This window comes from Zingiber officinale, chromosome 2B, assembly GCF_018446385.1.
Source record: "Zingiber officinale cultivar Zhangliang chromosome 2B, Zo_v1.1, whole genome shotgun sequence".
Lineage (NCBI taxonomy): Eukaryota > Viridiplantae > Streptophyta > Magnoliopsida > Zingiberales > Zingiberaceae > Zingiber > Zingiber officinale.
In genome coordinates, this window is record NC_055989.1 from 141,513,374 (window position 1) to 141,540,797 (window position 27,424).

The 27,424-nt window shown below is 36.3% G+C and overlaps 3 protein-coding genes across 3 annotated transcripts; 2 read left to right on the plus strand and 1 right to left on the minus strand.

The window, feature by feature from the left end:
* Positions 1-1,033: 1,033 nt before the first annotated feature.
* LOC122047485 (26S proteasome regulatory subunit 8 homolog A-like) lies at positions 1,034-5,899 on the plus strand. The gene is made up of 9 exons (XM_042608822.1): positions 1,034-1,298; positions 1,528-1,625; positions 3,917-4,141; positions 4,245-4,307; positions 4,412-4,575; positions 4,749-4,905; positions 5,015-5,113; positions 5,203-5,313; positions 5,546-5,899. Exons 1-9 carry the CDS (start codon positions 1,088-1,090, stop codon positions 5,684-5,686), a joined length of 1,269 nt encoding a protein of 422 aa, XP_042464756.1. The 5' UTR covers positions 1,034-1,087; the 3' UTR covers positions 5,687-5,899.
* A 2,213-nt stretch (positions 5,900-8,112) lies between these two features.
* On the plus strand, positions 8,113-13,069 carry LOC122047486 (putative cytochrome c oxidase subunit 5b-like). The gene is made up of 6 exons (XM_042608823.1): positions 8,113-8,312; positions 8,440-8,525; positions 8,627-8,677; positions 12,422-12,488; positions 12,579-12,658; positions 12,744-13,069. Exons 1-6 carry the CDS (start codon positions 8,156-8,158, stop codon positions 12,801-12,803), a joined length of 501 nt encoding a protein of 166 aa, XP_042464757.1. The 5' UTR covers positions 8,113-8,155; the 3' UTR covers positions 12,804-13,069.
* A 2,047-nt stretch (positions 13,070-15,116) lies between these two features.
* Positions 15,117-19,049, minus strand: LOC122047487 (actin-101-like). The gene is made up of 5 exons (XM_042608824.1): positions 18,898-19,049; positions 16,804-16,874; positions 16,312-16,705; positions 15,615-16,228; positions 15,117-15,529 (listed from the first exon to the last, which is right to left on the minus strand). The coding sequence occupies exons 2-5, from the start codon at positions 16,861-16,863 to the stop codon at positions 15,464-15,466; spliced, it is 1,134 nt and encodes a 377-aa protein (XP_042464758.1). The 5' UTR covers positions 16,864-16,874; positions 18,898-19,049; the 3' UTR covers positions 15,117-15,463.
* Positions 19,050-27,424: the final 8,375 nt, after the last annotated feature.

Below are 27,424 nucleotides of genomic sequence, written 5' to 3' on the forward strand. Positions count from 1 at the left end.
TATTTTTGAGCTCCAATTTAAATAATATTTTTATACGATTTACACCGGTCGTCGTCGTCGTCTTCTAGTTATTCAATTTTTAGAACGGAATAATTTGAAAGATTTGATCTCACGTCTTTTGTTTTACTGGTCGTAGAGATAAATTTGCACTTTAATTTAAAAGTGCAAATGACTCTATGCAGCCAGCGTTTTAAGTTTGTCATAATTAAAAATTAATTTTATTAATTGTGAAAACATCTAAACGGTTTAGTATGAGAACTTAAAAGGAGGCACGGAACGTCTTTTCGTCAAACAATTAGGCTGCATTTGGTAGGGCATAATCTGCCTGGTAATATAATCCTGATTATATTACAAGGTAGATTATTTTGTTTATTTCACTTTTAAACTTGTAATGTAATATAATCTGGATTACAAAATGTAGTAAAGTTTTGTAATCTGGATTACAAAGCAAATGCTATGTAATCCGATTACATTACGAGGTCACCATCCCACCAAAATTTAAATACCGAATATACCCTTAGTCCACCGTCGGCCCCCGCTCCCCACTGCCGACCGCCGCCGACCACCGCCGGCCGCTGACCACCGCCGGCCGCCGATCACCGACCACCGCTGGTCGCCGACCGTCGGCCGCTATCGGCCGCCGACCTCCGGCCGCCGGCCGGTGCCAGCCGGCGGCGGCGGCGGCCGGTAGCTGCCGCAAGCTCCGGCAGAAGTGCGGCGACCGTCAGTAGAGGTCGTAGGACATTTTTGTCATTTTATAATAATACAAATTACATTCCTGATAAAAAATAATAGATACCAAACAAAAGAATGTAATCATCTTTGTAATCAAATATTACATACATTATATTTCCAAACGTAGTAATGTAATCAAGATTACATTATATTACATTACAAATATGATTACATTACAAGCTAGATTACATTACACCCAATTAAACGTAGCTTTAGTTTCTGATAAGAATTAAGTTTCTGGCTCTTTCTTGGGCTGGAGCCCTTTAATAGCCGGGCCTAGAATGTGCCAATTCTTAGCTTTCTTGCCCCGTAAAGACGGAGGAAGGGCAGGCGGTGTAGTAGGAGGACGACGATGGCGTGTGCAGCGGTGGAGAAAAAGCAATCGGCCGAGGTAGAGGTGGAGGAAGAGATGTGCGCGCCGGTGGCGAAGGTCAGAGGGGGCGGAGGCGAGGGGCTGCGGCAGTACTACGTGCAGCACATCCATGATATCCAGCTCCATCTCAGGCAGAAGACGAACAATCTCCAGCGCCTCGAGGCCCAGAGGAACGATCAAAACTCTCGAGGTTAGGATTCCTAACCCCTCTATGTATGCCTTTGCACCATTTCCACGATGGCCTAATCCTGAGGTGGAACCTACTTTTCGCTACTCGATAGAATTGGCTCCCGATGCAGTTGTACTCTTTTGCTGCTGGAAATTTTAGTTTCTGATTCTTAACGCACATTTTAGCACGGAAAAAGACAGATCTTCTGTTTCTTTCTGCTTTGATCTGATGAAGAGCTTGCTGGTTGCAGTCAGAATGCTCCGAGAAGAGTTGCAGCTGCTTCAGGAGCCTGGTTCGTATGTTGGAGAGGTGGTGAAAGTTATGGGGAAATCGAAGGTCCTTGTCAAGGTAAGTCATTTACTTCATTCATTCTATTATCAATTAACAAGATTGGTTTGCTAGTTTCTTACAAGCAGTAAAGACATCTGTTCCTAACAAATCTTCTTTGTGCACTGTACTATTGCCTAGATCTTCTATCTAATTTCCACAATAGAAATTTGCTTTCGGTGTGGACAATTGTTGAGCCATAGTCAACTGCATGGCAAATTTCAAACTGTCTTATTTGTGTCCTTGTCTTTATTATCATTGAAGTCTTTCCTTCACTAGCATTTACAAATTAGGGATCCTGCATGGTGAGGGAGAGAGATTTATATCTTTATATCTCCATGGAAATATGTGTACATGCTATAGAGGATAAAATATCAGGCACAAATTTACTTCATACATATATATATTCCAACCTTAGATTAATGAAAAGACTGGAGTTGTTATTCTATCCAAGGAAGAATAAAAGACTAGTTAGAAAGTGGAACTACCTTATAGTATCTGGGCTTAGCATCTTATTTGTTGTTACTGTGATTAGCAAATTCCTTGAGTTTTGTGGCATAGCCATTGGGAAATGGCCTTAAGGATTTTCCAATATCTCAACTGTCCAAAAAGGATCTCTTATGATTCCTGCTGTATGTGAATTTATGTGGCTCGAATGTTGTGACTAAATTGGGTAATGGGTTAATGCTCTGATATAATCAAGTAGTCATGCATATTACCTCCAAATCCTTATGGATCATATTATTGAACATATTTGTAACAATTTGGGATTTTATAATATTGTTGAACCAGCTCGAGGAGTGTTAGACCTAGTTGTAAATAGATTTGAGCTCCTCTATGAACATACCAAACTTAGCAGTGTAAATATAAAGTGACAATGAGATAATGTAAATGCATAGTGATACCTTTAAAGATAGCCCAAATAATTTTCCCCATTAACCTTAACTGGTTAATCACATTTAAATTTATTTGGTTCAACCTGTGTTGAGCTTATAAATTTGGATTGGTTTAAATTGGTTTCTGCATAGGAATTTGGTTTATGACAATTTTCACCAACAAATTTTCATTTTATTTCAGTACAGATTGAATGAACACCTATGTATGTACATCAAATCTGTGTTTTGTTGTTTATTGTCTGTTTCATATGCTCATGATACCTATGGAAGACTGGAAATAGAGGTTCACAAACACTGGTTGAACTTGTTGAATCTTCTGTATGTTATAATTCCCTGATATCTGGATGAGTTGCAGGGCCCATGAGGATGACATCATTATCAGGTATCATTAAGTAGATAACCCTTGAAGTTAGGTTTTTTTTTTTTTGTGTGTGTTCTTGGGCGCACCCCCCTCAAGCAGAGACTGTACACCACTTTTCCTGGTTTTAAAAAAAAAAAGTAGTTTTTTTTTACTATTGCATTGGATTTCTCTCCCATAGAGATGAACAAATTTTTGTTTCTTTTATTTTCAACATTTGTCTTGTATCTTCTGTATGTTATAATTCCCTGATATCTGGATGAGTTGCAGGACCCATGAGGCTGACATCATTATCAGGTATCATTAAGTAGATAACCCTTGAAGTTGGGGTTTTTTTTGTGTGTGTGTGTGTTCTTGGGTGCTGCCCCCTCAAGCAGAGACTGTACACCACTTTTCCTGGTTTGTAAAAAACAAAGTTGGTTTTTTTTACTATTGCATTGGATTTCTCTCCCATAGAGATGAACAAATTTTTGTTTCTTTTATTTTGAACATTTGTCTTTTTTTGGTTTGCAACTAGGATAAAATTTATTTAAATATAGATGATGATATAGTATGAGATATAGTCTAATGGTGTGAGAGGATTCATATTGCCAACCCCACTTAGTGGAATAAAGTTTAGTTGTCGTTGTCGTCGTCTTTTATTTTGGTAAACAATATTTCTCTCAATTTGGAAAATCATTAGCTTATATCCCCTGGATTTTAACTTTAAACTTGGATATCTGATATCTTTTGATAACTTAAATGATTCAATTTCATCTTTGAAAAAAAGCAACTGCAACAGTTTAAGCTCTTTTTTGTATGTAGTTGAGGCATGAAACCTAGTGTAAGTAAGTAAGCTAAGTTGTTGGATGAGTTTTTATGCTTTTATCTCTGGCATTGACTTGGGTGAGATCTATAGAACTTTAAAAATCTTAAATGATTTTTGAAATATTAGCTTTAATTTATAACTAGTCCATGCTTGATTTTCTTGATGTATTTCTTTGTACATCAGAATTGGCTACTATAGTTCGAGTCAAATAGTTTGGTTGCTAATGCAAACAACATTCTGGTCACCTCAGGTTCATCCAGAAGGAAAATATGTTGTTGATATTGATAAGAGCATTGACATCACTAAGCTAACACCATCAACCAGAGTTGCTCTTCGCAATGACAGTTATGTCCTTCATCTTATCCTACCCAGCAAAGTAGACCCTCTAGTAAATCTGATGAAAGTTGAAAAAGTTCCTGATTCAACTTATGACATGATTGGTGGTCTTGATCAGCAAATCAAAGAGATTAAGGAGGTCAGTGAAGTTCCAGGTGCCCATGGCCTGTTTAGATTTATGATATTGCCTTGGTTTATTGAAGAATCGAGATCCTGTCTTTAATGCCTGCATCTCAATTCAGGTTATTGAGCTTCCAATCAAGCATCCTGAACTGTTTGAAAGCCTTGGAATTGCTCAACCAAAGGTATAATCACCTTATCCTTGCAGTATTAGAACTAAATGTTCATTCCTTTTGCAAAAGATCTTCATAAAATTATATATACCATACGGATGATGAACCATTTGCAGGGTGTCTTGCTTTACGGCCCACCTGGCACAGGGAAAACTTTATTGGCAAGGGCCGTTGCTCATCATACTGATTGCACCTTCATTAGGGTTTCTGGTTCTGAGTTGGTCCAGAAATACATTGGAGAAGGCTCTAGAATGGTTCGGGAACTGTTTGTTATGGCTAGGTATGTTATGTTCTTTGGCAATTGTACACCTGTTGAAGATAGGAATTGGCAATTTGTTATTGGCCTAGGAGTTCATATCTACTAATCTGAGAGCCCCCTTTGTTATTGGAAACATGTAATGTTCATGACAATAGAAATTTATATGGTTTATGATACTCATATTTTTGCTATAGGGAACATGCTCCATCAATTATATTCATGGACGAAATAGACAGTATTGGATCCGCTAGAATGGAGTCGGGCACCGGTAATGGTGACAGTGAAGTACAGCGGACAATGCTTGAGCTGCTTAACCAGCTTGATGGGTTTGAGGCATCAAACAAAATTAAGGTGCATTCATGATAGCATGTGAATGAGTTTCATTTGACCATATTGTTACAGATTTCCTTGGTTCGTTGTTTTATACCTTTATTAACAATATATTCCCCATTTCATTCAGGTTCTAATGGCCACTAACAGGATCGACATTCTAGACCAAGCACTCCTCAGACCTGGTAGAATTGACAGAAAAATCGAGTTCCCAAATCCCAACGAAGAGGTAGATAAATGATAAACATATTGTAACTCTGTATTATCATACATATGTGACTGAATACAATTTTATATAAAATATCAATTGCATTCCAGTCCCGCTTTGATATCTTAAAGATTCATTCGCGGAAGATGAACTTGATGCGTGGCATAGATCTTAAAAAGATTGCGGAAAAGATGAATGGAGCGTCTGGTGCAGAACTTAAGGTAATTATTATTTCTTTGTTGATGCCCCTTTTTAGTTTGGTTTCATATTGCACCCTTGTTTTATGCTGTGGCTCAACTTATATTGAATTTTTTCAATTATAATTGCAAAATTGCATATTATATCCTCAAGCCATCTGCTTACTCGTTTCTATCTTGAAAATGATTGGTGTTATACACAGATATATTTAAATGTAATCGAACAGAAGGGTTGATTTGATTATTTTTTCTGCAGGCTGTGTGCACAGAAGCAGGGATGTTTGCACTCAGGGAACGAAGAGTCCATGTTACACAGGAGGATTTTGAGATGGCAGTTGCTAAAGTCATGAAAAAAGACACTGAGAAGAACATGTCCCTCCGAAAATTATGGAAGTAGATGTTTCTTATTCATCGACTTATTTTATGTTTTAACTCAGACTTGGTTGATCGCAGAGCAGTGCTTTAAATTCTGCAAAGCCTGCAACTCCATCCTAATATGAATAAACGGTCAAAGGTGCTGAGCTACGTGATGCTTGTGGCTAAATGCATTTCATGTTCAAACCTTTTTTATACTTACATATGAGGATTTAGTCATGGCAGTAATTTTATACTTTCGTGTTCAAGTCTTGATTATATGATATTTTTTTTTCATTAAACATTATTAAAAAAGCATTTGTTCACAATAGTATGCATTCATTTCCACACATACAGTTCGTAGTTTTCCTACAGGTGACTAAGGCTTTGTCTGAATTTGTTCACAGAAGTGTGCATTCATTTCTACACACAGTTCATAGCTTTCCTACAGGTGACTAATTCTTTGTTTGACTATGTTAAAATGATTAATCATTTTAAGGTTCAAAATTGAATAAATTAAAATTTTGTGAATTAACTAAATTGACCTATCTTTTTAATAAATGTCGAATAAATAGAATTGGTTAATTTTATTTAATTGAATTTTTTCTCCTCTTATCAAGAGTGACTTTTGTGTTATTGGTTGTTTATGTAATTCTTATGAGCTTCCGATGAAATTTTACGTTGTTACCAATGCTATTCTTTATGCATCAAATTTTTTTTTTTATTTCTTTTTTTTTTTGTATTTTCAATTTGATTGATAAACAAATGGAGATTTTGCCACAAGTCGACTTTTTGAGTTTGAGCTCTCCAAAACTTCTGCAAACTGTGGGCGATCTGCTATTTGAAGTAGGATTGAGGATATAGAATTGAATTATTTGAAATTAAATAAATTGATTTTTTTTAAATAAATTAATTTAATTATTAAAATCGAATAAATAGAATCCGTATAAAATTACTCGGTCAATAATCAATAATTAAATTAATTATTTTTTAAAAAATTCTTATTTTTTAATTAAAATGTAATTAATCTAATAAAAAAAATATAATTTTATTGTTTAATAAAAAACAATTTAATATATTTAATAGATTTTTAAAATTTAAAATTATAAATTGAATTGATTTAATTAAAATAATTAATATTTTTTAAAAAAATATTTTTTAATACATCGAATTAAAATTTTAAATTAGTCGATTATTTTTTTTTATTTAATTGAAATTTTGCTCACGACTCTATCTTGATTGATTGATATGTTAAAAAATTATAAACTATTATCCTTTTAAAGTTATCTTAATGGTTAATATAGTTATTCTTAGATATAACTGAGTTAATTATTACATGACATATTTATATAATTGTGTAAGGATTGAATTCTAATAAAAATCAATGAATTATCTTCTAATGATTAATTTTGATTTTTTAATTTATTCTCTTCTAATAATGTAGCACAGTGATGAGAAAACTATTAGAATGATAAATTTCAGCTTGCCTCAACTTTTCTAAAAAAAAAGACAAACAAATTAAAAAATTTTAAAAATAATTATTCAATAAAATATAAAAAATAATCAATTTTTTATTATCAATTGACTGATTAAAATATCAATGACTTATGATCGTACTCATGGTGATAAAAGATGATTATGTTCGCCCCCAATGCTCCGTCAATCTGTCTCAGGGCTAATAGGAAATAGGTAAATCACGGACGACTATTAGCCTTTTGAATAGTGACTAGCACATAAGGGAAGTATTTATTCGGTTTTGTCGAGATTCGAACCCAGATCTCATGATGGTAACATCACATGTGCTAACTACTAGAAATTTATGATCATACTCAGATCCATCAATCTTTCCAAAATAATAGATAGAAATACCGCAAATAGGGCTATAGCGATCCCCATTAGTGGTGTAGTCCCCCAGCCCGGAGGCCGGAGCTACTTTACCATATTCCGAATTTAGTGGTTTCAATAAATTTCCTAGCATGGCGGAGACGTTAACCCCAGGCAATGACACCCCGGGGATCGACCCCTAGACCTTTCAGCCACAGAACCATGCACTCCCCATCTGTGCTACGTCTAGGGACAATAAATAATCTTATTATAGATCCATTATATTGTGGTGTTAATCATTCATTCATTCATTCTAATGACCTCAATTGAATTGTTCAAATCAATATCTTACACTCTAATTTTGAAACTGGATTAATAGAATTAATTGATATTTAAAAAAACTAAATTTTCTAAGTAAAGGACCAAACTTCAATTTTTGATGGATTCAATAGTTGATTTCATGATATTTTTCTTAGTCTAGTAGCCACCGAAATAATTTATTTCTTTTATAATTCTCAAATAAATTAAGTTATTTTTAGGATTTACATAGTTGTATTCGTGGTTTCGGTCTTAATGGGCCAAGGCTAGGCCCATCTCAAAACCTAACCTTTCATTATTTAATGAAGAGAGGAGTAAGAATGTTAGGAAGGGCAGCGGCCGTCGATCAGAGAACACATAGTCGGAGACGATGTGGAGAAGGATTTGCGTCGCCCCTTTGCGTTCTGCCCTCCGTCAGCCCCGTGCCTCCTCCGGCCCTGCCTCTTCCCATAGCGGCTCTGTTCTTGCTCCAGTTTCAGCGTCTTCATCCTTCCTCGACACGCGGTATAGCTTCAGCTCCGTCCCTGGTAATCCTTTGTTTCACGTACTCTTTCTTTTTGTTTTTTTTTTCTCTATGCGAGTGCGTTTTTTTCTTCCGGTCGTCGGATCGGACTTAGAATTCGATTTGAATCTGGTAGATCTTGGTTTATTCAGAGGATGGATCGTCGAGGAATAAAGTGGAGGACGTGATGCCGGTCGTCACTGGACTCGAGCGCGTGGAGTTAGAAGCAGAGCGCCAGGTCTGTTCTTCTTTTTGATCCCTTCATTTTGGCGTTGTTTGTATCTTTGTACGATTAAAGATCACTTTTTTTTTTTTCTGTGTCACGTTGATTTGGCTTAGGGAAAGAAGCTGTTTGAGATGGAGACGCCCGTTGGCCCCTTTGGTACTAAGGTAAGATTTCCTTTTCTTGTTGCCCCTTTGTAGATCTCTTCATTCTAATATTTTACGAACTTTTGAATCCTTGTTACAGAATAGACAATGAGCTGGTTGCCACTTGTCCTCTTACAATTTTCTTTTAAGGATCGATATGGGATTTATATTATTCCTACCTTTTGTAGTTTTGAAGTGTTTGAGGATCTATGTAACTTGGTAAATTGTGAATTTATTCTAATCAATTTTAGAAAGTAGAAACCGAAATCAATTGTTTATTTCATTGTTTTAAATAGATGGATTCAGCTTAGGTGATCCTTCTTAGGTGACTTTTAAAAAGAGAAGGACATGAAATGTCTAAGTGGCCCAGACGACTTGCCAAGGTGGTCCAAATGATTCACCAAGGCGTTCTAGGTGGGTCGAAAGAATTTGTTTGATTCTTTTGACAAATTGTTGATTCATTTATACTAAAAACTAATTGTTATCCTCTCCATTTGCTCACCCAACACTCATTGTTCACTCAAACCTCTCTCTACTTGATGCTGTTGGCCTACATTCAGTTTGGGCTATATTTTCTTTCTTCTTTTCCTTAGGTGTGTGTTCCCATTTGTGTTCTCTTTCTTCTCATTTATGGTTAAATTTTTCTTCACTTAATCTCAACATTCTTAAAATGATTTGTTCCCCAGATTTTGTGACTGTATTTCTTGGTTGTAATGTGCAATATAAATTGTCATTGTTGTGTTGTTAGTGCTTATCAATTATAACTTATTTATTTGTAATTTTGAACTTGCTTTGGTTGATTGAGAATGACACTTTAGGTCCTCGGCAAAGAGCTAGGCAATCAGTCGATCCTCTATTTCTTAGAACCACTTTGTAATTCCCTAGATTACCTGCATATATACTTGATTATTATGATTTCTTTAAACAGAATGTGTAGTTTAAAAGATATCATGGGTGACATGATTCATTCACATAACCCCTTAGGAAAATGTGTAATAGTCTATTATGATTTTTATTCCTTCAGTCTTATGCTTGTTTGGCTATTTTTGTTCTCGTTTTCTTTATCTACTACATTACCAAGCGAGTAATTGCTTTAGCACTAATGATTCATGTTCTTTTAATTGAAATTGCACATTATATACTTCATTTTAGTTCATTTATTTCTCTTGGATTTTCATTTGTAGTTGTATCTTCTCTACTATTCATGGTTGTTGAATGGAATTTTAACAACATTAAATGTTTCATAGGGCAATAAATATTGTTATCATGATGTGAGGCTAGAGGGGAAGTGAATAGCCTTCTCTTGAGCAGTGGAATATATCAAAACATAAATATTAAAGTATGAAACACAGGCAACGCTAACACTTAGTCTTTATATGGTTTGTAACCCTTGGTTACTACTCCACTACCTATACTCGTCAGTGAGTCACTTCCAGAATTCCTTTATCCTTTTCTTCTTGCATAAAGAATAACAAATACTAGAATAACTTTTTTTTTGTCTCACTTTCACTTTCTTTATTTGCTTGCCTTGGGTGCTAAAACTCCCTTTTTTCCTTCTATATGGTCTTTATGTCTTAACAATTACCTTCTTTATGCACCTGATTAGTTGTCTAATCACTGGTTCTGTTGACTATTTTTGTGTCTGCTTTAGCCTTCTGTCTGCCAATTAATGTGTTGATTGCACTTGCTTCTAATCAGTTGCTTGACTTCTCAACGGATTCTTGAGTAGATTGATCTTGCTTCCATTCAATTGATCTATTTAGCTTGTAGACTATCTAACAGCGTTGTAATTTTTGTTAGATCAATGACCTATTTCTAGCTTTTCTATTATTCCATCAATGGGCTACTACTATTCCCTAGTCGACTGTCTAGTCAATTGGCTTATAGACAAAAACATTTTGTTCATTAGCAAATTAGCTTGAGTTGACTACTTAATTGATTTAGCTACCAAACTGAATATAACCTTTAATCAATTGGATCATTGACTCCAACCAACAACCAACGACAGTGTTTTCTTAATTCAAGTCTAGCCAAAACTATAGATACTCTCTTGTCTCACATAGACTTCCCTGCCAAGAGGTTTTGATGCCCTCTCACCTTGCCAAAATGCCTTTCCTTCGAGACACACTCGTATATCTAATTTTCGTTTTTCTTTACCTATTAGACTTTGAGTTGCTAAGAGGCTTAACCTCTGGGACTAACTCTACAAGAGACTTTTTCTATGGGACTTCATCAATTACTGAGTATTAGTTAATCTTAACTTATCAACACTTTCACTTGCCCAATTAGGTCTGATCTATTGGGATTTCTCACTTGCCAAACATCTAGTTAATCTTTATCTACATAGACTTCTTATTTGTCAATACTTGTTGAACTTCCACTTGCCAACACTTGGACTTTTACCGTCGCTAACACTTAGTGGACTCTTACCATCTCCAACAGCTATTGGATTTCTTCCATTCCCTACACCTATTGGATTTCTTCCATTGTAACATGTACTGCTCTAATGTTGACATTTGTTGGACTTCTCCGCCACTAATCCTTGTTGAACTTGTACCATTGCCAACACTAGTTGTTGGCCTTCATTCATTGCCAACACCTGCTGGACTTCATCCCATGCCAATTCTTGTTGGACTTCAATCCAATGTCAAGTATGCTGTCAGTGTTGACCTACTTAACACCAAATAAACTTAAGATCTATCTTAAACTTTCGCCAAACATTAAAAAAGCATGCTTTTGCCCTTCTACTTCTTCTCAATGAATTCAAATATCAATTAGTCTGATATGCACACTTATTCTCTTATTGGTTGACTAATTGACACTGTACCTTATGGTTTAGCATTTGCTAAAGTTTGCAATTAAGTGCAAACAATATTAGCATATTATTTTATTCTATGACTAAATTTGACATAGTTATCATGAATCTTCAAATATAGTTAACAAAACAACAATGGTGGATGAGAGTGAACTTCTTGTGCGATTTATTGTATCTCGCAAGCTAATGATTGTTTCATGTGGTTCACTCTAAAGGTGCATTTACAAAAGAGGTAGGAGGGATGTGGAATTGTAGCAGTAGCACTATGTTTTGGTATTTGCCTTTGGCTAAAACCTCAGGAGTAAAAAATCAGGGACACTGAAACTTATTTTGAGAGTCATTCTCATTGTACACTTGCAAAAAAATCAAATTTGACACCATACAGATTGGAATATGTTTAAGATGCTTATGCTTCTGGTAAAGTATGAGAAGTGAGTACACAGATGTGACTCAATTCTATATTTCAATAAACCGAACCGATATCAATTGCTTGCAAACATCCTTGAATTTCCCTATGCCATCTGCACCAATGTCCTCGTTCCATCACTGCCCCTTTCTCACACGGACAGGATTGCCATGCAACACTAAATTTATATGTTGAGTTCAGATACCTTCAAAGAAAAGTTCATGTTGGAACTAGATTCTTACTTTCAGGATAAGGCCCATCTTGTACTCAGCGCTGCACTTGTTCTTGGGATGCTCCTGTAAAAGGTTTTTTTTGTGTAGTTGTAAGCAACCATAATTGACTTGATTAATATTAATATTGATTATAAGCGTAATATCTCTGGAAAGAAAGCACTTGAAAATGAATTTTCATTTAGATACTCTTCCTAGTAGGACAATTAGCATGCCATCAGTGTTGATCTTCTATTTACGCTTGTTCCCCCTCGTCCAATGCTGATGTTTGTTCTTCCTCTGATTGAATTAATACTTTGGGTCATACATTGTAGGAAGCTCCTGCTGTCATCCAATCCCACTACAACATGAGGATAGTTGGTTGTGTTGGTGATGAGGGCGGTAAGTTATTTTTTTATTATTGTTTCATCTACTCGTTCTAGAAGACCATGCGTCGTGCTAGATTCCACAACATTCCAACTGTTTATCTAGAGGATGAACACGAAGTCATGTGGTTTTGGCTGAAGAAAGACAAGCCGCACGTGTGCCCCATTTGCTCTCAATACTTTGTGGTAATTAAGATGCCTCTTTTAGACTTGACAAAAAGAAATAGATCAGGGTTGAATTTCACAACTGAAGGTTAATCTTCTTTTGCAGCTTGAAGTGATCGGCAAAGGAGGCGACCCATATCCTCCTAGCGACGATGATGATCACTAAAATGTGGATCTGAATTGTGCTGAAAATAAAAAAACAAACGAACCTGGGAGGCAGATCTCCTTGTGCTGTGTAGCTACATTCTTCTTCCTCTGGCTTGTGGATTTTGGTCTTCTTTGCTATTCTATAATCAAGTAGAGAAGTGACCACCCTTAACAATTATTGAGTTGTGGTTATCTTTTGGCCCTTGTTTTTTAGTTCCCAAATAATGAATGGCCACATTAAACTCGGCATTATTAATTTTATCATATTTTTAATCTTTCAATCCACTTTTTCCTGAGCTCAATATTGTTTTGTTTCTAGTAGTCTCGTGGATTATTTCTAATTTAGATGCAACGGAAGTATTAACGAGTTAAGGGGAGAACGGGGAGAAAATTCTGGATCAGAGGAAATATCTTGAATTTGTTTCAAATTGATATTGTTGCACTCTAGAGCTCTTTCTAAGTCGATCTAAAATCATAATAAATTACACCTGAGGCTTTCCAATTGGATATGTATCATTAGGGGTGAACAAAAGTTTATTAAATCGACTAAATTTAAAAATTATTATTTTGGAAAATAATTAATTTGATTTGATTTTAGTTTAATTTCTTTTATTGGATTAATTTGAAAAATTGAAATTTTAAATCAAATTTTCTTTAAATGTAAAATTCATAATCTAAGTAAATTCTAAATTCTTCGTCCGCTTGGTTTCTCCGCTTATTCGCTGCCGATCCCCTCCCCTTAGCGCCTATCTTGATCTACACCCCTTGCTTTCATCGATGGACCTCTGCGACTCCGCGTCTTCGTCAGTTTGCCTTACTCAGCTCACCCTTCTCCCGTCACTCTCGCTGGCGGCTTGAGCCCTGCTCTCGTCGGCTTTCTCACTGTCGCTCTCGCTGTTGATCTATCCTGCTCAGCCCTTCCTCCACTCGTTGTCTCGTCTCTTGCCCTCTGAATTTGTCCTTGTTTAATTTAACCCTATACGATCAGTCATGGTCCATAGAGAGCATACTAAACTAAACGATGGCTTGGAGAAGTTTTGTGTGTGAATTTATTTATTTTTTTTTTTTGAAAAAACGACAGACTATTCATCTTTTTTTTTTTAGTTGTTTATTTATTATAAAATAATGAATTTAAAAATTCATTCCCTAATTATTTTTTGAATAATTTTTTATTCGGATGGAATGCAACTCATTCCCTTACTAGACTCACTAGCAATCTCATATATCTATTGTCAATGGATTGAGAACTATCTATTTTAATCTCATAATATTAATATTATTATTATTATTATTATAACAATTTGCAAGCCGATATTGATCCTTTCCAATTACATTACTCCTATAACCACCGCATATTTATATCCAACTGTAAAGGGCCCTTTTCAGATAGCGTGAGGCCGTCTTACAAGGGCCACTAAGATACTAAGATGACAATATCCTTTTACTCTGATAGTATAATTGAATTGATATTCAAATGATAGACTTACATTGATAGATAAGGATTTTGAGTTATGGCAGTAACAAATAACTCTTTCATTTATGGGACCGCTTAGTACTTAATTTATTTTCCTTCGTTATCTCACCTTAAGGCAGCGATAAGAAACAGATATATCATATGTATTTTATTTATTTATTTATCAATAATGTTGCATTCCCAACCACTAGATCATGGAAGAATACAATTCCTCTCACTTAAAAAGCAAATTGATGATTTACTTTCTTTATTGGGTCACGACGCTTTGGACGAAGAATCACCATGGATATATATATATTCCAACGATATTATAACAATTATACCGTATTAAAATAAAATAATTTAATTTAATCAAAAATAATATATATAAAATACTTTTATATAAATGTTTTTTTTTATCAATTGGATCAAAATTGAATAAACCTAATTAAAATCACTTAAACACATTCAAAACCAACTTCAACTTGCTGTAGCAGTCCAACTTCAAATTGCTGTAGCAGTCGTTAAATAATTACTATAATAATTCTATCATGCTTTCAGGTGACCATCCTGCATTTTTTTTATAACAACATCAACTACAACCAATAGTAAACCCTAATCCTCCAGACAGACCAATGAAGGTCAAAAAACAACAAATTTCTTAAATTTACACAAAATCGGCAAACAGGTAGGATGAAGGGGTGCAACGAACCTGATTAATCTTCGCAGCCTGCATTGCAACCAAGTGTTGAGGTATCGCATGGGAGTGACAGGGTTGATATTTTGGATGAAACAATCTGTAAATGTCAATGAACACATTTGGCATCAACTTTGAACAATCATAATTGCTAGAAACACAGTAAAATTTTAGCAAATATATGAATCCAGAAAACAAACTTCTTTTAGAGAAAAGGAAGAATTGGCTGCAGATAAACCAAGTAATACATCATACAAGAATACATCCAGGGATAAATCCCCAAGCCAGGGCATGGACACTAAAACTGCCGGTCATATTACAATATCGATACATAATTTCATTTGCACTGCAAATGCAAAAGCATCCTCAATGAAAACATCTAAAGATTAGAACTGTCTTCAAGCAAACTCAACAGTGGAAAGGAGATTCAAGCACTAGGGACGGTACTATCAGGCAAACCATTGTTCGAGCAAAGCCAAATACTAGAGAGAACAAGCCAGAAAACTGCCCACAGATGCAGGTAATGAGCTTAGAAGCATTTCCGGTGGACAATTGCTGGACCAGATTCTTCGTACTCTCCCTTGGTAATCCACATCTGCAGGTTTACAAGATGCAGTCTTAGCGACCGAGTAAATATAAAATCTTTATTTGTAATAGAGATAATGTAATAGAAACTTCACCTGCTGGAAAGTACTGAGGGATGCAAGTATGGAGCCTCCAATCCAAACACTATACTTTCGTTCCGGTGGTGCTACCACCTTAATCTTCATGCTGCTTGGTGCAAGTGCTGTGATCTCCTTGCTCATACGATCAGCAATACCAGGGAACATAGTGGATCCACCGCTGAGCACAATGTTGCCATATAGATCTTTCCTGATATCCACATCGCACTTCATGATGGAGTTGTATGTTGTCTCATGAATTCCAGCAGCTTCCATGCCAATCAAGGATGGCTGGAAGAGGACCTCTGGGCATCTGAATCTCTCGGCACCGATGGTGATAACCTGCCCATCAGGAAGTTCGTAGCTTTTCTCCACGGCTGAGCTGGTCTTGGCAGTTTCCAGCTCTTGTTCATAGTCAAGAGCGACATAAGCAAGCTTCTCCTTAATGTCCCTTACAATTTCCCGCTCAGCAGTGGTGGTGAAAGAATAACCTCTCTCTGTGAGGATCTTCATCAGGCAGTCGGTGAGATCACGACCAGCAAGATCCAATCGAAGAATGGCATGAGGTAGAGCATATCCTTCATATATAGGCACAGTGTGGCTCACACCATCACCCGAATCAAGCACAATACCTGAGAACATGTGTCCAGGTGCATATCATAGTTGAAAAACAAAAATGTCCGAAAAAAGAAAATAACAATGAGAACATACTAACCAGTTGTACGACCACTGGCATAGAGGGAAAGGACAGCCTGAATAGCGACATACATAGCAGGTACATTAAAGGTCTCGAACATAATCTGGGTCATTTTTTCTCTGTTTGCCTTTGGATTAAGAGGTGCTTCAGTGAGCAATATAGGATGCTCCTCAGGAGCTACACGAAGCTCATTGTAGAAGGTATGATGCCAGATCTTTTCCATGTCATCCCAGTTGCTGACAATTCCATGCTCGATAGGATATTTCAATGTGAGAATACCTCTCTTGGACTGTGCTTCATCACCAACATAAGCATCTTTCTGGCCCATCCCAACCATAACTCCTGTGTGGCGAGGCCGGCCTACTATACTTGGGAAAACTGCCCTAGGTGCATCATCACCAGCAAATCCAGCCTTTTGACAATTAAAAGAGCCAATTCAATTTATAGATCAAATACTAAAGCCAGTTAAAGGATGGAATGTTCACTAGATGCAATAAGTAGAAAGCTAACCTTGACCATTCCAGTCCCATTGTCACACACAAGTGGCTGGATATCCTCGGCATCAGCCATTTTCTATGTATCTGTGGGAAAATGTCAAAAAAGGAGTATTGGAACCAGAAACAAAAGATTTTACTGGAAATCGTTTCACCATGCACATTTTACATGACTACAAATTGCTGGTCATGGTCATAGAATGTCCAAGTACATGAACATGCATTATCAGACAATGCATAAAATATTTGATGAAAAAACAGACTTACAAGTTTGGAACAGAAAAAATAGAGTGTCATGGGTTCATTTGCAGATGCTCAGCAATTAGATTGTACAATAGCACCCATCCTCAGGTTATCAATTCAATAGATAACTTTAGAGATCTATTTTTTTTTGCATCACTACTGTACTCAGACTGCATATTTATCTGAGAAACATATGCATTGATGTCTTATGCAGCAACGCTTCACAAAACTCTGACCAAAAAGTTTCATCAAAAATAAATTATGATGCATATTGTTCTCTTTCATCTTCTGAATGTTTATGATTCTTGCATAATTGTAATGTTGCGGCAATAATTGAATTTGTGAAAAATTCAAAAAACACATGTGGGATTAAATTGGTAACAATCTACTAACAACTAATATGAAACTGGAGATAGAAGGATGCAACAGAATAGTAATTTCTACAGGGGCTTGACAAATAAAACATATAGATAAGACACAGATATAAAAGAAATTATTAAGATTATTAGACATAACCAAAAGATTCAAGTGATGTGGAAGGGGACTAATAGTAATGAGTCCCAAAGTGGTCACGACCAGCAATGATCTTTCAAAATGGTGAATATATCATGATCTAATTCCGGAAAGCCTTTAGTATGGAAAAACTAGTGGCAGATACAAGAGGTGGATGACAGTGGCCTCTGGTCCCTTAATATTTTACCAACCCTTTATAATTTTAAATTTTAGTCTTGAAATTTTTTAAAAGTTACATTTTTCCATTCTTAGTTATAAGATATTAATATTTGCCCCTCCTATTCTAATTATGTCCTCTGCCACAAACTAGTACGACCTGGAATAATTCAAACTGATTGTTGGGATAAGAACTTTGAGGAATTGTGCTCAAGCATGCTAATTTCCAAAGGTAAATGCAAAAGAAAAAAAATTATTACACCATCATTGCCTAATAAACTTATTACAAATGTTCAACTCAAAGAAATAGAACCAGAAAATAATCATTTATGATACGAATAAATGAATTGAAAAAAACTAGAATATCAAAATACACTAACGCCAGTACCTGCTTACCTGCTTAAACAAATATCATAAATTCAAAAGTCAGTGATTGATGAATAAATAAGAAAATGTTTAAAACCCATGACAAATCATCTACAGGAAAGTCAAAGCACAATACAAATTCTCACTCCGAAAGATCAATTCTCCATAGGCATGGTTTAGAGTCTTTAGACATATGTCAAGCTAAATACTGGATCTGCTATCCAAAAGCAAAGGAAGTTAATTCTAGAGGGAATTTATGAAAGTTCCAGAAATAAATTTTAACCCCAAGGGTGTTCAATCTGAGCATAGGTTTATGTAAGCAACACAAGATCGGGTGATTCGGATCATACAGAAGCACTGTCAAAAACAAAGATAGAATTCAAGGGAAAATATGATCAAACGTAAAACCAAACAAGTTCCCTACCCAACCTTATAGTACGATTAACTGAATCCACACTCGACTGAGCTCCGACAACTGAGAAACAATACTCATGGTTTTACAACAACTCGAATCGAAGTAGCGTTCATTTCCATGTAACTTTACTCTACTAAAGAGACATCATAGATCAGTCGATCTAAGTCAAAAGTTAGCAAGGAAAAGAAAAAATCAGAACTTTCGGCAGTTAAAACACAAAGCATCCGCTCGGAATCACTAAAACTCAACTAAAAGGTCACTATCCTACTAGATCAGGCCAAGACATGGCATCCCGGATCTTCAGATTCACTGGCCTAAGCAGACAGCTCGCAGATCCGAGCAGCAACCAAAAAAAGGCAACCAAAAAGCTCAATAAGAACAGATCCAGAGTAAGCAGATCAAGAGCGAAGAGCAAACCTAGTCGAGGACAGCGATCCGCCAAGATTTGACCTGAGGAGAGATCGGGAGACGGCGATCTCTTCGCGACAGAGTAACGAAGAAGAAGGTGCCTTTTTACATCCTCTCACGACAGACGGAACCGGTCGAATTAGGCTGTTCTTGAACCGGACTTGATTGGGCCGGCCCATGCCAACGAGGTCACTCTTGCAGTCCAAATTTACGTTTCATTCGATGAAGATTTGCTTTACAAACACGTCCAAGGCAAGTGGGATGGGTCCCATTTTTCCAAACTTTATTTCTGTCAATTATGAAAACGGGTGGATGCATGTGCATATGACCAACCTACAGCTATTACATGACTAAATTATTCGAATTCGAATTCGAATTCGAACTCAGCCAAACCAACCGAAATCTCCATGCCTATTTAATGGACTCGATCATACCCTAATTAACTCTCGAACAAACCTTGAAAGACAATAGGTTACTTTAAATTCATTGGGGTCATATTTTAAAGGACCTTTTTTGTGCTTCACGTTTGGTCAGTTGGTTCAAGTTCAGTAATATCTGGTTGTTTATTATTATTATTATTATTATATTAATTATTGTGCACACATGTTGTGTGGATAATATAATACATGAATATATATAAATTAATAAATATTTATTGTCAAGTAAGTAAATAATATTATTTAATGATAGTATATTTTACTTTTTAAAAATTTTAATCCGAAAATAAAATAGAAATTAAGTTATTAATCATACCTCAGCTATGTAGCGAGAATATCTTATATGACCCGAAAAATTGATGAGATACAGAGATGGATAGATGTGATTGTGATTTTTTTTTGAAGAATCATTGAGATACATACAGATGGATGCGGTTGTATTAATACGTAGAAGAGCCGAAACAGATGGATTGATGCGTTATGATATAAAAAGGATAAGAAGCAAAAGTTGTAGTAAAAATTGGAGAAGGAGAGGGGAGGATAGAACGATGAAGAATTGATAAGGATTGAAGCGATAAGAAGAAGCAATGCAGATAATAGAAATTATGTAATGCATTTGTGATTTGATAATGATAAGAAGTTAAAATTACTGAATCAATTGAGAATTAATTATTAAATGTTCAGATTCTTAATTAAATAATCTAGATTCTTAATTAAATAGTAAATTATTATTATTATTTAGAATCAAATGCTCTCATCAAAAAAATACCAACAAATAGCAAAGAGTTGAATTAGTCCATAGATTTGAAGTTCTCATTAATATTCTCAACACCTATGGTTAAATATCTATTTTTAGGATAAGGAAGAGATTTTTAGTTACCTTGTACTCATTATATATATCACTTGATAGTGTATTTTCTTCTATATCTAAGAGGGACCGTTAACCATTTTACTTTATTTGAATAGTATGTTAGTCGACTGCATTAGGACAATTATTTGAGATAGGAGTGGAGCCCCAAACACTAATCGATGGAATAAATTTTAACCATTTGAAAAATTGCTAAGTGGCCATATTGAAAAGTGTGCATTAATTCTTAGTCTTGATTAGGGTTCAAACATCTAAATATGTCACCATTCTTATCTTTATATCATTTAATTATCGCCATTTAGTATCACTATCCATTAGGCTCATTCGTTGTCATTTATTATCATCTATTATTACAATAATTCATTACATTTAATTTTCATCTTATTTTATCATAAATCAAACCACTTTTAGCTACTACCTTTTAATCATTATTTATTTTAATCATTTATTTTTTTATTTTAATTATTATTTCCGCAATCACTTAAAAAGTGAATTACTGGAGCTACATTTTCATATTCTAAAAGATGTCATTTAATATATGAGATAAAGCTATTTATTATTCTATTTTAGATTTACATCTTACCAGGACTAATCTAAATATATAGAAAATAAATTAATAATAATAAAAGTCTCATGTTAAAAATATATAAAAAATATCATGGGATTATATGATGAAAAATATCTCTAATAATATAAATCATTTTGGATAGAGACTAAAAAAAATTCATAAGGTATAGGTGATTATATACCTAATTTTATCTTCGTAATTAATTCAACTTTTCAAATATGGACGACTTATAGAGATAGGATCGATTGTGTATAGACTTTCAACTAACCTAATCAACGAGGTTCAAATGTAAGTCGGTTCATTACTAATGGCCTATAATCCTGTTCGGGCGACCAAGAGTCAACGATGTTGACTTTTTCACTTTTGTTTTCTAGTTAAATTCTTTCATCTTGCCTTAGGTGCATAAGTTAAATTTTCGAATGAAAAAGTGACATTTTATAAAAAAAATATGTAAATTTTTAAAATCATTTTTGAAATATCCAACTTAATTTCAAGCTTGACTTTCTATAGGATATGAGCTTTCAATTGATTTGTGAAGTTAGATAAGAGTCTCCAGCTCAATTTTATGAATACTTAGCTGTTAACATATGGAAAATTTTCTAACTTGATCAATTTAAAAGTTTTTAGTTCCAAATCATGCTAATGAATTGATATAAACATCTGAAATTTAGAGGTTGTAACTCTAAGCATATCACACAATTCTATATTTCACAAACACAAATAAATTATATGTTAGATGTTTGTGAGATGTTGGATGCCTAGATTTATGGGTGTTTGTGAGATGTTGGATGTTTCACAAACATAACTTGAGATGCTTGTCTATGGTGGAATGTACACTAAGTTCATTTATGCATAAATTGAGTATGATAAGATTTTTGTGAAGGTAAGATATTATAATTTTGAAATCTTATTTGAAAATAATAAGCATGTAAATATGGTTTGACATGATCATAGTCTAACAGTTCAAAAATTAACTCCCCTCTAAGTTAGAGATTTAACAATTTTCAATTTAGCAATTGAGTCAGTATAGGAAATATTAGTATTTACCACATGTATATGTTGTTTAGGTACCCAATAGTAGTTATTTTCTACTTGATTAACTAAGCTTTGTAGGGACCTTTGTGCCCGCTAGGGGGGGGGGGGGGGGGGGTTAATAGCGGTTCTCGCTCACGTCTTGCGTCGTTTGCTTCGTCTTGATGATTTGCAGCGGAATACAACTCTAAGATAAACTATACAATGCTAACAAGTGGATTTACTTGGTATCCACCTCAAGAAGAGGTGACTAGTCCAAGGATCCACACACTCACGCACCCTCCACTATGAAAACACTCATTTACGGTAACTACCGAAGGCGGAGAAGCCTTACAAGCTCACAATACAACAAGAATACAAAGAGAAGCAAATACAAGGGAGATCTTACAAGATTAGTACAATAAACCCTAACCCTAGCTTCTTCCTCTTATTGTAACTCGCCTCTTGACTTGGATGTGCCTCCAAGAACCTTCAAGAACTGGCGGTGAGAATCAAGGAATCGCTGTGGAGCTTTGCTGTGAGCACTCGTAGAGAAGAAACGAAGAAGTGCCGAAGGAATCGCACGCCAACGGCTAAAACCTACGCCAACGGTCGAATCTCAATCGATTGGATTGCTCCCAATCGATTGGGCAGGCTTTGGATCGATCGACCAATCGATCCAGAGCACCTCTGTGCTCTCTGGAATCACCCTGAATCGATTGCCCGATCGATTCAAGGCTTATCGAGCGATTTCCAGCACTCCAATCGATCAGCCGATCAATTGGAGGTTTCAATCGATCAATTGATCGATTCAGAAGCTTACTGTTCGCTCAGAAACTCTCCCAATCGATTGGGAAAGTTTTGATCGATTACCCAATCGATCCAGAGTTTTTCTACACAAACTCGCGTCAACCAATCGATTGAACCCCCCCCCCCAATCGATTAGCCAATCGATTGAAACCTAAAAAACTATGTAGAGCTTGAAATTAGCTTTGTTTCGCATCTGAGATCACCTCATTCCGATATCCGAGTCAAAAGTTATGGCCTTCGGAAGTTTACTACGTCCGAACTTCCTAGTTTCATGCCAGCTCCCTATTGGACTTACGACCGCTAAGAGTTCGGTCAACTTTTGACCCATCTGGACTTTCTCTTTGTCAACTTCTCATTGGACTTCTAATCACCAAGTATGGTCCTCCATGACCCACTTAGACTTTCATCAGATGTCCTGTCATCCTTGAACCATCTGGATTTTTCGTGCCTAGCTTCTCACATGACTTCCCAATTACCTAGCTCCTCACCGGGACTTTCTCTTTTGCCAAGATTACATTTGGACTTTCAGTTGCCTGGCTCCTCACCAGGACTTCCCAAATGTCTGGCTCCTCACTTCTCCTTTGCCAAGATCACACTTGGACTTTCCATAGGCCTAACCTCCAGTTAGGACTTTCATACGCCTAACCTCCAGTTAGGACTTCCACCACTGCCTAAACTCCAGTTAGGACTTCACCACTGCCTAACTTCCAGTTAGGACTTCCCCAGTCAAGTCTCCTGTCATCCCTGACCTACTTGACTTGTCTTCTTATCAACCTGGTCAACCCTTTGACCATCTCCACAACCGGACGATTGCCCTAGCAATATCCATATATTGTCAAACATCAAAACTCAAATCCCGACTCAAGCTTGACTCGACTCAAGCTTAGTCAAACTGGTCAACCTTGACCAAGGGAAATTGCCCCAACAATCTCCCCTTTTTGATGTTTGACAATACTCTAAGTTAGGCTAAATCCCATAGTCTTAACTCCAACTTCATATTAAGGCTAAATCCCATAGCCTTAACATCATTCTTCATAACAAAGCTAAATCTCATAGCCTTAACTCCATGACAAAGCATAATTGAAGGTTTTCTTCATTCTCTCTATTTCCTTGGGATGAAGGCCTAACTTAACTGTAAAGTCCCCAAGTGCAATTAAGAAAATTATTCATAGAATTTTATAAGGTCACATGAATGTTAATTAAAGGATTAATCTATAAAATTTTCTATGAATTATAGAAAATTTTCAGGATTTTAAATAAATATGTATGACATGTTTTAAGGAGATATAACGGTTAAGATTAAGGGAGGCATATGATACCCAATAGGTAGGAGTTGATTAATCATAATTACCCTAAGTTAGCCTCTAATAACCTAGCTATAAGAGCTCACCGTCGCCGCCGATTCTTTCTTCCTCTCCACTCGCGATTTTTGATCCAGCGCTCCACTGCGCCGGGCGATCCGGCCAAGCGCCTCACCGCACGATCGCCGATCCAGCCCGACGGACCTCAGATCTCAGCTAGGCGTCACTCCACACAGAGCAGTCCCAGGTAAGCACTGCGATCGGATAAGGAATCGAGTGATTCCTCGCGTTGGCGGCGCGGATCTGGTGAGCTAGGGCATCCGGCAGAGGAACAAGAAGGAAGAAGGCAAGTATATCTAATTGTGTTGGCACGGGATCCTTAAGGTGTAGTAGATGAGCTCCAGTAGATTGTAAGGATCGCGACGCAAAGTATACGGAAATGGTTTGGTTTTAACCGAGGATTTCGTATTTCTTCTGAATCGGAGAATGCTTTTGTCGAGTTCATGCGTGAGATTTCTGATGTTCTTGAATGGGTTTCTCCTCGGTGGAGTAGTGAATTGGTTTGAGTTCGGATTCGATTTTCTCTGTAATGTATTGATTCGAATCGAAGTTTCCTTGAGGTACTGTTTGGACCGCCTAAATTCTAGATTTCATTGTCTGGTCGATGCATTCTGTTGTTGATAGAGCTCGATTTCCACTGGAACGTTTTCAATGTGAATTTTGCAAGGTTCGTTAGACTGAGAATAAGTTTAATTCGTTTTCTATCGGGTTGTTGCTGTTGGGAGTGTCTTGCGAGCTACCTGTTCGTTGATATGCTTGGCTGAGTTGCTGGTTGACGGAATGAGTCGAGATCTGTTTTTTTTGTGTTCGTCACTAATGATTTCATGATTTGTGTTGTTGAGTTGCTGCGGAATGTGACTTCAGTGTTGCTATGGTTTGATTTCATGAGGTTCGTGTGCTTGATAATGGTCATGTTGGGAAGTTTTGTTGTGTGTTTGGTAATGGTGTTGCTATGAATTTCCTTCTGGTTTGTACGAGAGAACTTGAATCTGAGAATTTCTGTGACATCTCTGGATTTACCTTGTGATTTCCGTGAAGTTTGGTTCAATGCCTAGTGAAGTTGTTTTACGGTATTTGCGTTTTACTTGGTTGCAATTCGATACTATTCCGTTCATGTGATGTTGTTCTTTGACGTCTATGTGATGATGCTCTACGGATGGTGAGATGTTGCTATTTTGATTCTTGGATTTGCTGGATCTGTTGGGGAACCGAATTGGAAGACTTTGATGCGTGCTTATGTTTTTTTTTATTTCTGTGGTTTCAATGGGTTTTGTTACACTGAATTACTGCGGATTGTTCTGGTGGCTTTAACTTGAAGTGTCCGGATGCTCTGGCTAGCTGAGGTTTTTGGGTGTTTAGTTTGGAAATTGATTCAATAGTGTTTAGGATTATTTTGATGACATTTTGTTCCACTGAATTTCTGCGTGTGAAGTCAACTCGGCCTTGTTCTGTTTTCTCGATTAGCTGTGAATTTTGGGGACTGATCCGGCAGATTTCAGTGCATTGCTATGGCAGTTTCAAGTTTTTTTAGTGGGTTCACTTTGATGTTATCGGGTCTATCGAATTGCTAGGAGTTGTGTGGATTTAACTCGAGGTTGTTCTGTTATTCCGATGAGCTGTGGATTTTGTTGAGAACTGTGTAACTAGACAGTCTGTTGCTGGATTGTTTTGTTGTGTTCTTGATGGTGTCTCAACGATTATCAGTTAGTTGTGGAGTTCGATACTGTTTTGTTTTCCGCTAGTAGTTAGATTCTCTAGTTTAGTTTGATAAATTCTTCTTTGTTGAATGAAGCTTAGATTGGAAATGTTATACCACGATTTCTGTGAATTTTGGACAGAATTATGATAGGGTAGGCTTGAGGTAGTATTTTGGTTTTACCTCATTTGTCATCGCATTACTGGATCCTTTCTTGACTAAAGGTTGTGTATGTTCTGTATTGTTACTCTTGTGTTTTTTAAATGACTGTAGTTCGGATTGGTGGGGATGTTTCATGATAGATTCCATTTTTTCTTTACTGGCTATGTATGACTGAAAGGAATGATACCGTTCATATATGATTGCAAAGAACAATACTGCTTATGTATCATTACAATGAATGATAAGGATAGTTAAGTTGATCCACTGTAGCTAATAAGATGAGTATGAGCATATGTGGTAGCAGTACGGGGTGGGTGACCCGGGATGAGCTCCGGGGAGGGTCCATCCAAACTTGACTGGTAATTTATTGTTAGCTTCGGCTATATGATTGGATGCATGTTCTCTAGTAGGGACGCCTCTAGGTTCATGAGACTGTTGACTGGCTCTAATTGTGGTTACCGGATATGTGACATATTCATTCTAGTAGCTATGTGGTATCATTGGTACAAGTTTATCTTTCTTATAATGTAATTAGGATCCGTTCTATTCCCTACTTGACTTTAGATGCTATCTCTACTACCTTATGGATGTCTTGTAATACATGATATATTTTATTTGCTGGGTTGTAGACTCATGATGCCTACATTACAAGTGAGGATGTGTCTCCGGATACGACAGATGACCTACGGACGGAGTAGACGAGAAGGCGAGATGGACACATGGTATTGTCCGTTGTTCGAGAGTGCAGAGCATACTGGATTACCGCGAGTGATTATCGTTTTTCCTTTATCATTCGGGTGGAAAATGTAGAGTTATTGTACCTGTTGATAAACATCTGTTGATACAGTCATGCCTATTGGTTATGAAAATTTTCTTGATGGTAACGCAATATGATCATTTAATTAGTTGTTGATGAGAGTGTTTTAAAATTTAAAAAAAAAATATTTGAGAGGTAGATGTGGGATGTTTCATTAACCTTCCATTCTCCATCTTTGTCACACATCAAAAACTGAAAACAAATTCTTCTCCATAAAAGTGAACCCCACAATGAAGAACACATACCCTTCATTGTCTCCAAAGTTCCCTCTTGAGCTCTACTTCACTTTACAATGCTCATCCTAGAGCAGTCCTTCATTTCGCCAATGAAAGTCTCATTCATTGTATCCAACGCTCCCCCTTGAGCAGTAGTCTTCGTTTCAATGCTCATCTAAGAGCATTTTTCACTTTACCAATGAAGGTCCGATCCCTTTCATTAACCCAATGCTCCCCCTTGAGCAGTAATCTACTCCACAATGCTCATCTGAGAGCATTTATCATCCTAGTAATGAAGATAACCAATCTTCCATTGCTCCCCAATACTCGATCCTGAGTATTAACTCATCACGAAGGTTTAACCCCCTTCCAAGGTCTTTGAAAAGATTTTTATGTTTTCAAAGAGTAACTCCCACTAAAAACATGGTCAAACTTCTATCATTACACTAACAATGACTTGGGGTTCCTAAATAATTAGGAAAATCAAAATTTGAAGTTTTGAGGTTCAAAATGCAATAATGAAACTAAACCTCAACCTAAACTTCACTTAAATCTACATTAACCAAACCATGCTTGTTTTCATCATAAAAA

Coding starts and splice junctions, on each gene's coding strand:
- LOC122047487 (XM_042608824.1), bottom strand. CDS start 16,863: ATGGCTGATGCCGAGGATATCCAGCCACTTGTGTGTGACAATGGGACT. Junction 16,706..16,803: donor ATGGGACTGGAATGGTCAAG/GTTAGCTTTCTA, acceptor AATTGTCAAAAG/GCTGGATTTGCTGGTGATGA. Junction 15,530..15,614: donor CCCTCAGTACTTTCCAGCAG/GTGAAGTTTCTA, acceptor GTAAACCTGCAG/ATGTGGATTACCAAGGGAGA.
- LOC122047486 (XM_042608823.1), top strand. CDS start 8,156: ATGTGGAGAAGGATTTGCGTCGCCCCTTTGCGTTCTGCCCTCCGTCAG. Junction 8,526..8,626: donor AGTTAGAAGCAGAGCGCCAG/GTCTGTTCTTCT, acceptor GATTTGGCTTAG/GGAAAGAAGCTGTTTGAGAT. Junction 12,659..12,743: donor TTTGCTCTCAATACTTTGTG/GTAATTAAGATG, acceptor CTTCTTTTGCAG/CTTGAAGTGATCGGCAAAGG.
- LOC122047485 (XM_042608822.1), top strand. CDS start 1,088: ATGGCGTGTGCAGCGGTGGAGAAAAAGCAATCGGCCGAGGTAGAGGTG. Junction 1,299..1,527: donor GAACGATCAAAACTCTCGAG/GTTAGGATTCCT, acceptor TGCTGGTTGCAG/TCAGAATGCTCCGAGAAGAG. Junction 1,626..3,916: donor AATCGAAGGTCCTTGTCAAG/GTAAGTCATTTA, acceptor TGGTCACCTCAG/GTTCATCCAGAAGGAAAATA.